Source organism: Erithacus rubecula, assembly GCF_903797595.1.
Source record: "Erithacus rubecula genome assembly, chromosome: 1".
Lineage (NCBI taxonomy): Eukaryota > Metazoa > Chordata > Aves > Passeriformes > Muscicapidae > Erithacus > Erithacus rubecula.
Window position 1 is genome coordinate 99,311,166 of NC_136658.1, and position 12,619 is coordinate 99,323,784.

The following is a 12,619-nucleotide window of genomic DNA, read 5'->3' on the forward strand; positions in this document are numbered from 1 at the left end:
TCAGTCTGGAGAACTTTTGCTGGACCAACAGTTTTCCCAGAGGATGGTATCCACAGTGCTCAAAGCACAAAAGGTCAACACTTTTGATAAGGGACAGCTCCAGCTCTTTCCCACCCTTATTTTTAAGGTGTCTGGGTGCAATTTAATTGAAACACTTTGACAGATGACCTGACCTGTCCCTGTCCAATAGGTATGCCTAGTTCAACCAGAAATTGTGCTGCAAAGCCTTACCAACCGTTTGTCACAGCCTACTTACTGTCTGCAAAATCCTATTATTAAATGCACTGTGCCATTATATTCTTCCTATGCTTATCTGTGACATATGTAATTGTTTTGTGATATGAACCACAAACTACTCAGCACCAGAAAAATGACAAGGCAAATTTGAACCAAGGTGTCTGGGTCACAGAGATGATGACAGCACTGGAGCAGCTCTTCTGGAAGCACGGAGGTTGTTCAGCCTGGGGAAGAGAAGGCTCCAGGGAGACCTTAGAGCAGCCCTCCAGTACCTAAAGGGGACTTAAAAGAAAGATGGGGTCAGACTTTTTTCAGAGTTTCAAATTCCAAAACATTAGATTAACACTGAATAGAAATAAGAAGCTTTTTTACAATTAGGGTAACAAAACACTGGCACAGGTTGACAGAGGTTGATGCCCCAACCCTGGAAACATTCAATGTCAGGCTGGACAGGGCTCTGAGCAACTTATCTAGTTGAAAATGACCCTGCCATTGGAGGGGTATTAGGATAGATTATCTTTAAAAGTTCCTTCCAACCCAAACCATTTTGTGTTTCTGTGAATTAAGGGACTTACTAACTTCTGTCAAACCTACTGTCACACAGTTACCACGTGCACTACATGGTGCCCATTCACGAGTTGCTGTCCAGGCGGCAACAATTGAAGGTTTTGGGCCCTTTTTCCGCATGCCTGCACTGACGAGGCCACAATGCACAAGCTGCACTTGGCACGGCTGGTCCGACGGCGAGCGGTGCCGTGCCCACAGAACCCACGCTGCCACAGATCAGAGACGATAGCAGATGGGAAGCCTCTCACAATCAGAGCTTCCTTCTGCAATCCCTCGCTCCGGGTACGTGCCGCTCTCTCTACACACACACGTGCACGTTTCCCCTCTTTATATTCGTACAAAATTCCCCGATTCCTCCGACGCCGGAGCACGAGGCCGCAGCCCCGCCGGCACCGCCCGCGCTCATTGCCCGGCGCCACGGACCGGGCGGCCGGGGCGGCTGTGCCGGGATGGGGCGGCTGTGCCGGGATGGGGCGGCTGTGCCGGGATGGGGCTCCTGTGCCGGGATGGGGCGGCTGTGCCGGGATGGGGCGGCTGTGCCGGGATGGGGCGGCTGTGCCGGGATGGGGCTCCTGTGCCGGGATGGGGCGGCTGTGCCGGGATGGGGCGGCTGCGCGGGGCTGGGGCTCCTCCGCCGGACCCGGGATGGCTGCGGAGGGACCGGCCCAGCCCCCGCCTCCCTCGCCCCGGCCCGGCCGTGAGGCGGGAGTGCTGCGGCCCAAGCTCCTCCCCGCCGCCGCCCCTCGCCGCGCCGCGGGACGTGCAGTCGCTCGGCGGGCCATGGAGGCGGGCGGCGGGGCCGGGTGCCCCGCGCTGCTGCTGCTGCTGCTGGCGGCGGCGCTGGGAGGCGAGGCGGAGGCGGAGGAGCCGCGGGCGGCGCGGCAGCGCGGGGACGAGCAGTGCCATTACTACGCGGGCGGGCAGGTGTACCCCGGGGAGGCGGCCCGGCTGCCCGTCTCCGACCACTCGCTGCACCTCAGCCAGGCCAAGAGTAGGTGGCGGGCGCGGCCGGGGCTGCGGGAGCGGCGGGGCCGGGGCGGGGGTGTGCCCGCAGTGCGCTCGGGGCTGCGGAGCGGCGGCGGCAGCGCCACGTCAGGCGGAGCGCGGGGGCTCCCCTGCCCTTCCCCAGCCCTGCCCTTCCCGGGCCCTGCGCTCGCCGAGCCCTGCGCCTCCCCACGCCGGCCGTGCTGCTGCGGCCAGGGGCGGAGGGAGGGATGGAGGGAGGGAGGGCGGAGGGGGCACCGGGCCCGCCAGCCCCTTCCAGACCCGTGCTTGCATCGTGCTCGCCGCGGGCAGCGCAGGGTCCGTGGTGCCAGAAATGGCGAACGAGTTCAGGGAAGCGCTTCAGGGGCTGCACGGGAATGCTTTGTGCTCGCACTGCCGTCAGAAGCATGAACGGGCTCCTGTGTAACCCGCTGCCACCGCGCTGGTTTGGCACTGCTCTGTGCCTGGGCTCTCCCGCCATTTACATGACAGACGTGGGGACAAACACCGTAAATCGCGTCCTGTGAGATGCTCAGGGACACAAAAAGTCCCGTCCTGCAGGACAGAGAGTACAGAGAGATCACACAGAAATTATCTCCCTTGTGAGAATTTACAGCTGTGAAATCCTTTTCCTTTACTGAGCCAGGGCGTACGTTCTGTTTAAAACGTTTGCAAGCAGATGCTAAAAAAAAAAAAAAAAAAAGGAAAAGCAGCCAAGATATTTGTAACTGATACTGTTTGGGTTTTTCTCCCTTTGCAGTGTAAGTTATTACAAACAGATGTTTATAACTGCAAAAACAATTGCCTTAATTTAGGAAGGGGTCAGGATACGCAGTGTTTTATTTAATATCTTTCCCTTCTGCCTCCTGATCTGAAGGTCCTTGTTATATATCTTTGCTGACTATATTCTGCAGCTGTGGGTTGTCTCCAGGAGAGTCAAACAATCCAGATAATATTCAAGATTCCACATGTTTTTCTCAGAAGCTTTTCCCTAATTTGCTGGAGATGTATGTCAATGTCCTTGACACAGCAAGTGTTGTAATTCCAGTATACCCTTTGTCTCAGAATTCACATTGGCAGATTAATTTCTAGTATTTTAAATTCAAGCTTAATCTCTTGTGATAGGAATAGTAAATATATTTAATTCTTTTCAGATGGTTATTTTTTTTTAGACACAGCTGTCTTCAAGTTAAAATTTGCTTAGGAGTTGTAATTTAATAAACATATGCTGCATTTTTAGGCATTTGTCTCTTAAACATGTTGTGGCATGTATTTTTTGTGGACCAAAATTCCAGACAGGTTTCTGTGGCTAAAAAGTAGCAAAGTGAATTTGAACTATCTTGTGCTTCTGGTTCCTAACAGCTGTTCTTAACAAAACAATGAGAGTACCTGAAGTATTAAAGAGCTTTCCCCTTCAGTCTAGCAGGTGCCTTGAGCTGGCAGTGCACACAGGGTTTGTTCAGTAGGCCCAGATAAAGTTTGTGTGGCCTTGATTATCAGTGATCAACAGGGCTCATGTATCAGCACAGACTGGCCAAATTATTTACTTTGTATGTGTACTAAAGCCTTCATTTCTTCATCACTCTGTGCCCCCCTGTTCAGAGCTGGAAAGCAGTTTAATCTTGGAACCATGCTGCAGTTCGTTTTTCAGGCAAAAGGAAGAACAGCTGTCCTTGGACAGCTTGGTTTGAACACAGGTGTTATTTTCTGACTTTTAATTCAACATTCTTTGTATTTCAGTCTCCAAGCCAGCACCTTACTGGGAGGGAACAGCAGTCATTAATGGAGAGTTTAAAGAGCTGAAGTTAACAGATTATGAAGGAAAATATCTTGTCTTCTTCTTCTATCCTCTTGACTTGTAAGTAAGAGCAGTGTGGGCTTACCAAGACTGAGTGCTGCTATACTAGATTCATAATTCATTAATTCCTCTCTTTTTTTGAGATCTTGTATTTTTGTTTGGTAAGAATTTGGGAGAGAAGAAAGGAGTGACAGAAGAAAATATATTCTTTGCATTTGTTTTCTTATCATGCACTGGTAAAATTGCAACACAATATTTGTCCTAATAACTGTATTAATAACCAATTTGTGTTTCCACACAAAACAAACAACTTTGTAGTTACCCAGTTAGGCTTCCATGCTGTGAGTCAGTGCTGCAAGTAGAAGAAAGCATCCTATTCACTTTTTTTAGAGTGTATATAGAGGTGGCATTTTCCCTTTAAGCTCATCCCATAACATCCTAGAAGCACTTAACATTAAATTCCTTTATTTAGAATGCAGTAACTTCACTGATTGAGTGAAAACATCTCTGCTTTTTAAGGGACAACCCCATACTTTTCCACAAAATGAAGAGGACAGAGATGCATAACTATGTTTAATATTACAGCATCACTAGCTTTACTACTTCAGTTCTCCTGTAATAGAAAATTTTGAATATAAATTAGTTGAAACTTGCAGATTTGCACAGTAACAAATTACGGTATGATCCTCGGGAAACAATTAGATTACAGTGCTTAAATTCAGCCACATTTGTAGAGTCTGAAAGAAAGTAACTGTACAAGTTCTGAATCCAGATTGTAAAATAACCATAGATTTATAGTCTTTGGAAAGAATCCATTTGTAACTAAGCTGGAGTTTGAGGGTGGAAGATTTGCCAGGCAGCATTTTCATTACATACTTGAAGAAGCAATAAAAATAAGCAAAAGCTGAAATAATTTATGATAAATACACCATTTTAAGTTAAGCAGAGAATTTACTGGCTTTGTCATGAAATTTTGACTTTTATCTTGTCTTAAATCATCCAGTACATTTGTCTGTCCAACTGAGATAATTGCCTTCAGCGACCGAATTGAAGAATTCAGAGCAATAAATACTGAAGTAGTAGCATGTTCTGTGGACTCAAAATTCACTCACTTAGCATGGTATGTATCTTCCTCTTGTCTTTCACTAAACATTACTCATGGTTCCAATTTAGCAAAAGAACAGTACTCCCCAGATTTCTAGCCTGTGTAGGCTACCATAATGTGTGAAAGTATGATGCAATTGACACAAATATTTAAAATCAATTTTAACCCTAGTGTGTGGGAGTATCTGTATTTTTTAAGCTTGTTTAACATGTATTGCTTGCAATATGTCATTTCTCAGTCCAAAAAATACTACAAATATAAAAAGAAAATATTAATAAAACCGTCAGTAAATGCTTCACATTGTACCAGTTCACAAGCCTGTAGGCATAAAGCAGTGTGACTGGTACATTAACACATGGCCAAAACCTGCAAAAGATCTACTGGGCATTTTGTTCAAGCCACAAATACTGTTCATCTCCTTTGTATGCAGAACAGAAAAAATGTCACTTGCACTAAATCCTTCTATCCATACTGATGTAGTTTGTGGTTTTGTGTAGGGAATATAAACCTGTATGAGAAATATGTCTATAGTTCCTTTCCTTCAAAGGATTAATACTCCTCGTAAACAAGGAGGACTTGGACCAATGAAGATTCCCCTTCTTTCTGATCTGACACACCAGATTTCAAAGGATTATGGAGTGTATCTGGAAGATCAAGGACATACACTTAGGTATTTCACTGGGTTGCAGTTTGGTTGGGTTTTTGCTGGGGTAATACTTATTGTTTATATTTAAAGAAGCATTTGAAATTTTTCTTTTAGAGCAGCATTTACTTGGGGATTCATGGTGAGTAGCAAATATTGAAGAACAAAAAAAACCAGTCATTATGAGTCAGAAGAGGGGTCCAGGTAAATACCCTGTTTAACAGCAGGCTTCAGAAGATAGCTAGGGCAGGCAAATATGCAGGATTCCCCAGAACTGCAGTTGCTCAGGGAGCTCCCAAGTCCAAGTGGAGTCATGACTAAGGTTACCTAAAGAGATACATTTCCCTAAAACTGAATAGTTTCTTTTGGGATCCCTGTAATGCCCTAGCATCTGCAGCATCTCCTGGCAGGGCCTGTCATAGCTTAGTTTTATGTTCTGCAAAGAGCAAAAATTTTTTGGTTTTTAATGGAGCTCAGCTCATGTCCTCTGATATCCAGGTAAAGAATAGTACTGATGGTGGGCATTATATGGTGTTTGCAAAGATCAAATTCCTCCCATCCAGCAGACAGAAAATAGTGCATGAAAACACCACTGCCATTAATTCTGTTTCCTAAAACACTTTTTTTTTCCCCACAGAGGCCTTTTCATTATTGACAATAAGAGAATCCTTCGACAGATCACAATGAATGACCTTCCTGTTGGGAGATCAGTGGATGAAACACTTCGTTTAGTACAAGCTTTCCAGTACACAGACAAACATGGAGAAGGTGCTCTTTTAAATACTGCCATGTTGAAGATTGTTTTACTTAGCCTGGAAGTTGTATTAGCTTTTTGGAAGAAAGATGTTCAGTAGCATTAAGGACTGGCCTCATACACTGAAGTAGTTTGATTGCCCTGCTTGATTCTGTGGTCCCAGCTCCTTAAGTTGTTTCTAGAATAGTAATTTATATTTTGCTTCACATCCATGAGAATGAAAGCATAAAGCATTCCTTATGTACCATGTGTCACAAGCATAAATTTGTACAAAATATGAGGATGTGAAGAATGAGGCCAAATATTTCAATACCTTTTTGCACTCTAAAATAATGGAGATGCCAGCCATCCTTGTCCTTTGCCATTCAGTGAGGACCTGTGACAAGTAATTGAGAGTGTTTCATGTCACAATATTTGGTGATATTATGGAAATTATAGCACCATTACTTGTGTTTTCTGTGTAATAGCTGTGTGATCATCTTTCCCCAACAAAGAAATTTTACTGTCTTCAGATCATTACTTTGTATCAAGAATTCTTATTTCTCCAGTTCAAGTGTGGGGTGAACTTTTTCACATTTCTTTAAATAATTTATCTGAAGATTTGTTTAAATATGAACACACATTTAGCAGCTTAACTTCCAGTTTAACTCAATGTCACCAGGCATTTGAAAGTACCTTTATGTGAAGGTGCAAATCATTATTCTGCTGTGCTGTACAGGCTTGAAAAAATAGATGCTGATACTTAGACTGTGCACATCTGGCTAAGGAAATTTAGCTTACATTTAGTTACAAAGCCAGTTTACAGAATGTTAATTTGCAGTGTTTCCAGAATGCCACATTTTTTTTTTCCCAGCTTTTACATGAATGCTGAGGAGAGTCTGTAGACACCTCACTGGTTACTTTGCACAGATTAACAGTTCACGATTCCTGCTAGCATGTGGGGCATTTTGTCTGTCAGCAAGTCTTAAAGCAGTGTAATATGACATAACTGCTTGGGCTGAAGCCTCAGAGGGAGAGCTCTAACAGATGAGAGCTTTACTCTAGAATATGCAGCTGTACAGGTGGTCCCAGGGCTCCCAGCCACACTGGTAAGCACATGCTGTGATCCCTTTGCTCCTAAACAAGGCTACATATAAAATTAGTATCTTGTGGAATCTTTGAACTGATCTCTTTGCTAAAAAATGCCCCTAGTTATGGTTTTAAAGAAAGAAAGGTATGTCTCTTTGTAGTCACCTGAATTTCACTGCAAAACTTCTGTTTTACTAGAATAGATGTTCATTCTCAGATATTGCTTTGCCAGTACTTTGTGTAGAAGGGCACAAGAATTAAACTAAGCTATCCATCCAGAGATCTGTGGTTTTCAGGTAACAGAAGTGGTGGATGGTGTCAGGTATAAACTGCTAGGTCACTATCCCATGTGTAAAGAAAACTGCACATTTAATAGTTTCAGATACTGATATGTGACAGTTCATGATGTTTTACTTCAAGGTCAGAAAGAGAATATTAAGCCCACAAAGTCTGTGTGTGTAGAAGTACTTCAGATAACTTTGTCCTTTTTTTTTTTCCAGTTTGCCCTGCTGGTTGGAAACCTGGCAGTGAAACAGTAAGTCACTGTTTATATTAACATGCATGGAGTGTTAACAAGCAGTTAGCATTTCTACTAGAGCCAAATCCAAAATCTTAGCAACTGTCAGTGAGAAGGTATAAATATGTCACATTAATAAGCTTACACCATTTGTATTACTACTGATTTCATTAGGGGATTGTTTCCCTCATTCTAGACAGTTGTTCCAGTTGTTTCAAAGTCCCAAGGTATGAACAAAATTTACTTGATCAGCAGTGAGTTTGTGATCAAGAACCTCTTCCTTTTAACACCTGATGAGGAAAAGTACAAAATTCTTGAGTTTGTTGTATCTTCCTGTTTATTTGTCCATATAAATTCCTGGTGTTCTTACTGTAGATCCTGGGCACTACCCAGAAAAATAAAGGTAAAGGTTCCCAGGCTGCTGTGGTATATGCCAGAGGCAGTGCCACTATCAGCACTCCAGCAGGGAGCTCTGCTTTGCTGTGCATTGCCCTCCCTTGTTACTCCTGGGCTCCATGTGCCTGGAGGCAGAGGAGCCAGAGTTCACATAAACACTCACTGAACTTGTTTGTGTTCCCTGGCCCAGAGTGAGCCTCAGCAGAATAATGAAACTTCCCCCAGAGGTCTGAGCTGCCTTGTTCAGATGAGATCACTGTCACTTGAACATGTGGCTTCCTTCTGAACCATCTGGTGATGACAGAGTGCTGTTGTTAAAGAGCTGGCTTAACAAAACCAGGTCCCAGCAGCCTCTAAGCAGAGTTAGTGAGCATTGTACTTGATAGTAAAAAACAGTGAAATGTTAAACCATGTTTCTTTGCTGGATGTAAAAGTTTCCTAGGATAACTTGAGGCTGGGAGTCAATTTTTTTCCAGCTAGCAGAGAAGTGTTATAATGGGGGAAGCTGGATATTAAGACTGTAAAATGAAGGAGGGCTGGCTGGCCCAACATTTGTATTTTGACATGAAAACTTCTGCCTTCCATGACTAGGATCATCTAGATAACATGACATTGATGTATTTTCTAAAAAATAAAAAAAGGGCTTTACAATGCTGCTATTAACAGCTCAACACTGCCAGTTTTATAATATAAAGCAATACATAAGCATTCTCCACGCCCTTTGTGCAAAAGATGCAGAGAGTAGCAGAGTAGTTGAAAAAGCCTTTCTCAAAGATGTAGTCATGCCTTCTAAATGTGTTTGATTTAATTAGATCAAACCAGAGGAAGCCATGAGAGTGTGGTGGCCAAGGGAAGAACTGTAAGTAAATTCTAAGCTTCTAGCTTACAAATACTAAGTTACCAAAATACCTTGCTTTTGGGGCAAGCTGTCAAAATTCTTCCTCTAGTAGGCTGCACTCTCTCATGCCTCAGTTGGTTCAATCTCTGCTACTGCTGTTAGGTACCTTTAGAGATGAACAGTAATCTAGTACCAAAAGATAAATTACTCTTCAGTGTTGCTAGTGAGTTGGCAGCAGCATCTTACCATAAAAGACTGCTGTTCTGGCTTTATAGTTTGCTATGTTTTCATGGCTTTGGTTTTTGACTAATATTTTCATTTTCTTTCTTGTACAGATAATTCCAGATCCAGCTGGAAAACTGAAGTATTTTGATAAACTAAACTGAGACTCACCTCTGTTGAATTAAATAGGTCACATTCAACTTGATTTTTGCCAATAAAATGTCATTAATTTTGGTACTTTTGTGTGTTTGATTAATATGTAACAGCAGTAAAACTTTAAAGGGCTCATTGTTTAAACAGAAGTCTAACCTGTGTGAAGCACAGGTACCTCATTAGTTATCAGAGAATATTCTTATGAAATACAAGTTTTCTCTTTAGGTTTTATTTAGATGCTCAGTCTTCCCCAAATCCACTTAGCATATTTAGCTTAGATTCATGACTTTTGCTATTGATAGATTTCTAATTTCTGCAAAAATATTGTATGTTTGGTCACATTCTCACAACTACAGCTGGAAAAGAGCTACTTGGTTATGGTACATTTGTCTATAGTCCAGCAGCAATAGCAGCTGACTTAAAAGCCAGGAATAAGTTACAGTTGCTGAATGAAATTTCCAGTGTGTGTAAAGCTTGAAAAAATTTTTCAGCTACTAAGATCACACCCTGCACTATATAAATCAGTACATCTGCACTGAAAAAAGCACAGCTCTACCAGCTCATGTGATTCAAAGGCTGAACCAGTAAATTTTTCTATGCTTCCATTTGTAGTGTATTTGCTGATAAGATCAGTAGTTTGACATTTTCTGAGTTTATCACTGTTAACAGATGGGTGTGGGGGGATAGTACCCTGTGCCAATCCACTCCTTAACTGTGGCTCCTAGTTTTAAGGGAGTAGTAGTTGTAGTCTTTCCCAAGGTAAGTACTGACATGTGATCATCAGAAACTTGTGGCTGATGGATGTGAATTTCTTCTTTCAAGGGAAAAGAACATCTCCATGTAAGACATACTTGTGTGCACTAGAGAACCCTTTCCTGAGGATGTCATCTTGCTTCTTTCCCACCTCTTCCTCTTTTTGACACAGTATTCTAGAGTCTGCAGCTAGAAAAACACCAACTGAAATGTGTGCCAGCTTTTCACCAGGGTCATCCTTGAAAAGCCAGCAGGTACCTTTCCAATCTGCACCACTACATTATTACTCTTGGTTGGATCTCACATGCCTGAAAACTCCCTTCCCTCCCAGACCATACAATTCCCTGCCCTATACACAGACACTTCGTTACAGTTCTGCAGAACTAGGCCAGGAGTTGCATTTGCACAGTGAAGTTACAAGATTTTGTGCACCTGGGTGAGCATGGAGCAGCTCTCCACGTTAGTCACTGCAGACACAGAGCAGAAACAGCTGCTTCACTTCAGCTCTGATACAAGAAACACCCATGCACAGGGTGGGGGCAGAGGCAACCACAGCCAGGGCAAGTAGAGCTCCACTGAGCCTCAGCCTCCCTGTTCCTGTGAGGTCTGGGGAAAGGAGCCCCTCATCCCATCTAGAGGGTAACAGAGGCAGAACAGGATCAATGCCAAACCCCAAAGTGCTGCTCCCACCTGTGATCACAAAAAGACCAGAGGGCAGCATGTGGAGGTGCTTTCTCATGTGACTAGGATGTAAATCACCTTGAATTTTCCTCTGGATTCTGTTTACATCAACCCTAAAGCACTAAGAACACACAATGTTTGATTAACTCCAAGCCACTGCAGTGTGAGAAATGCAGGCCCAGCTGTCACCTGGGTCTTCAGCAGCAGCCCAAGGCACAAAATGAACACAACACTTGTGCCCCCTTTAGACCTGGTACCCTGCCCTGATCCCCAGAGGCCTTGCCCACCTCTGCAGCCAGCTGGCTCTCACTCACACCTAATGCTCTCCCAGCTGCAGGAACTCTGGCACTGAGCCAGCAAGGGACACCTGGTGAAGACAGAGATGAGTTATCAGCCACGTGTTGAACACACACCCAGCCCATGGCTTCTTGCAGAGCCCAGAGAGCAGCACAGCCTCAGGGTGTGTATCTCTGTAGCAGTCAGCACGGAGAGAAACAAACTACAGCAGTGCCTGAGTCAAGAACAGAAAACTGTACTGAGAACACTTAGTGACTAAAACTGATGCCATCTGCATGGTCTGACCACTGAAATTTAAGTCGTAGTGTAGCTGTGTCAATTTTTAAGGTTTTTATAAATGCACATTTACATTTTAACCATGTGGTAAGTGATGGCATAGGGCTGGTTTTATTTTTAATGCAGTTCCGTAGGGATAAAAAGTATTAGGGAAATAGGGAAATAGTCCTTAAGCAAAGACTTGAGCTGCCATGTGATTGTACATATTTGAAATGAACAAATGACAAAGCAGTCTGTTCTTCATGTGAGGTTTGAAATAGTGGAAAACTTAAATTTCATACATCTCTGCTTTCCCAAACCCCAGGATATATTCAGGGGCCTCTCTTGGAAGTGCATAAAATGCAGATGCCATTGTGAGCTTGTCTTCTCAACAGAAAAAGCAAAAATGTTTCTGCAAAGCAAGTTATGACTAATAGTGAGACAGTCTTTAACTTCCTCTGCTATTCTGGACAAGCCTCCTACACCCCTCTACTGCCCCCTCAGATGTTAAACTTTATATGGTGGTGAGATCTGAAAATGAAAGCCACTTCTCCAAGCAGGATGGATCCTAGCTGAGACCTGGATGTCACTTCTAGTAGTATTGAAGAAGCCTCAATTCAGATAATAATGGCACAGATTTTTGATGTTAGCTGATGTAGCCCTCTGCAGCCTTTCTGGGTTACATCCAGTCCTCGCCCACAGAAACCTCTTCCTCTGCAAACTCAAGTATATCCAAAAAATAAACACCACATTGCTCAGAGTCTGTAGGGGTATTAGGTTTACAGTTGGACTCAATGATCTTGGCAGGTATTTTCCAACCTAAATGATTCTATTACATAGCTGTAGGGAAATGGGCAGTGATGGCAAGCTAGCACAGCTCTTTTGAGAGTGCCATGGAGGTCATACATGGTTCTGGAGACCCAGCTGCTCTGCAGGTTTCTCTGTGGTCTGATCTCTGCTGAGCTGAAATGAGCTACTGCCAGAGCTCTGTGGTGTGATTAACCCCTAATGCAGATGCCATTGTGATCCTGTCTTCTCAACAGAAAAAGCAAAGAGCTGAGCAGTTACCACATAAAATTGTGACACTGTGAGTAAGGATCAGAACTAGTACTACTCTCCTTTCTGAGTGCCCCAAGCACCAATCCCCTGAGTACCATTCCCCTTCTCCAGAAATCTCCCATTTCTGCCATGTAACAGAAGGGAAACAAGGAGCAGCCAATGCCCATCAGTGCCTCCAGCCTCATGCACAGGAGCCCTGCAGGGATGAGGACCTCTGCTGGCTGAGAAGTGCTCCAGTAATATCTTCTGTGCAGCTCTGGTTATCCAACTACCTCCCACAAACGGAGTCCCC

At 43.8% G+C, this 12,619-nt stretch overlaps 1 protein-coding gene across 2 annotated transcripts; it reads left to right on the forward strand.

The window, feature by feature from the left end:
- Positions 1–1,509: 1,509 nt before the first annotated feature.
- On the forward strand, positions 1,510–9,366 carry PRDX4 (peroxiredoxin 4). 2 transcript variants are annotated; one of them, XM_079323304.1, is made up of 8 exons: positions 1,510–1,795; positions 3,529–3,646; positions 4,590–4,706; positions 5,239–5,361; positions 5,972–6,102; positions 7,657–7,691; positions 8,882–8,928; positions 9,243–9,366. In XM_079323304.1, exons 1-8 carry the CDS (start codon positions 1,585–1,587, stop codon positions 9,244–9,246), a joined length of 786 nt encoding a protein of 261 aa, XP_079179430.1. In that variant the 5' UTR covers positions 1,510–1,584; the 3' UTR covers positions 9,247–9,366. The 2 variants fall into 2 exon arrangements, with proteins under 2 accessions (XP_079179430.1, XP_079179429.1); XM_079323303.1 differs by lacking the exon at positions 8,882–8,928.
- Positions 9,367–12,619: the final 3,253 nt, after the last annotated feature.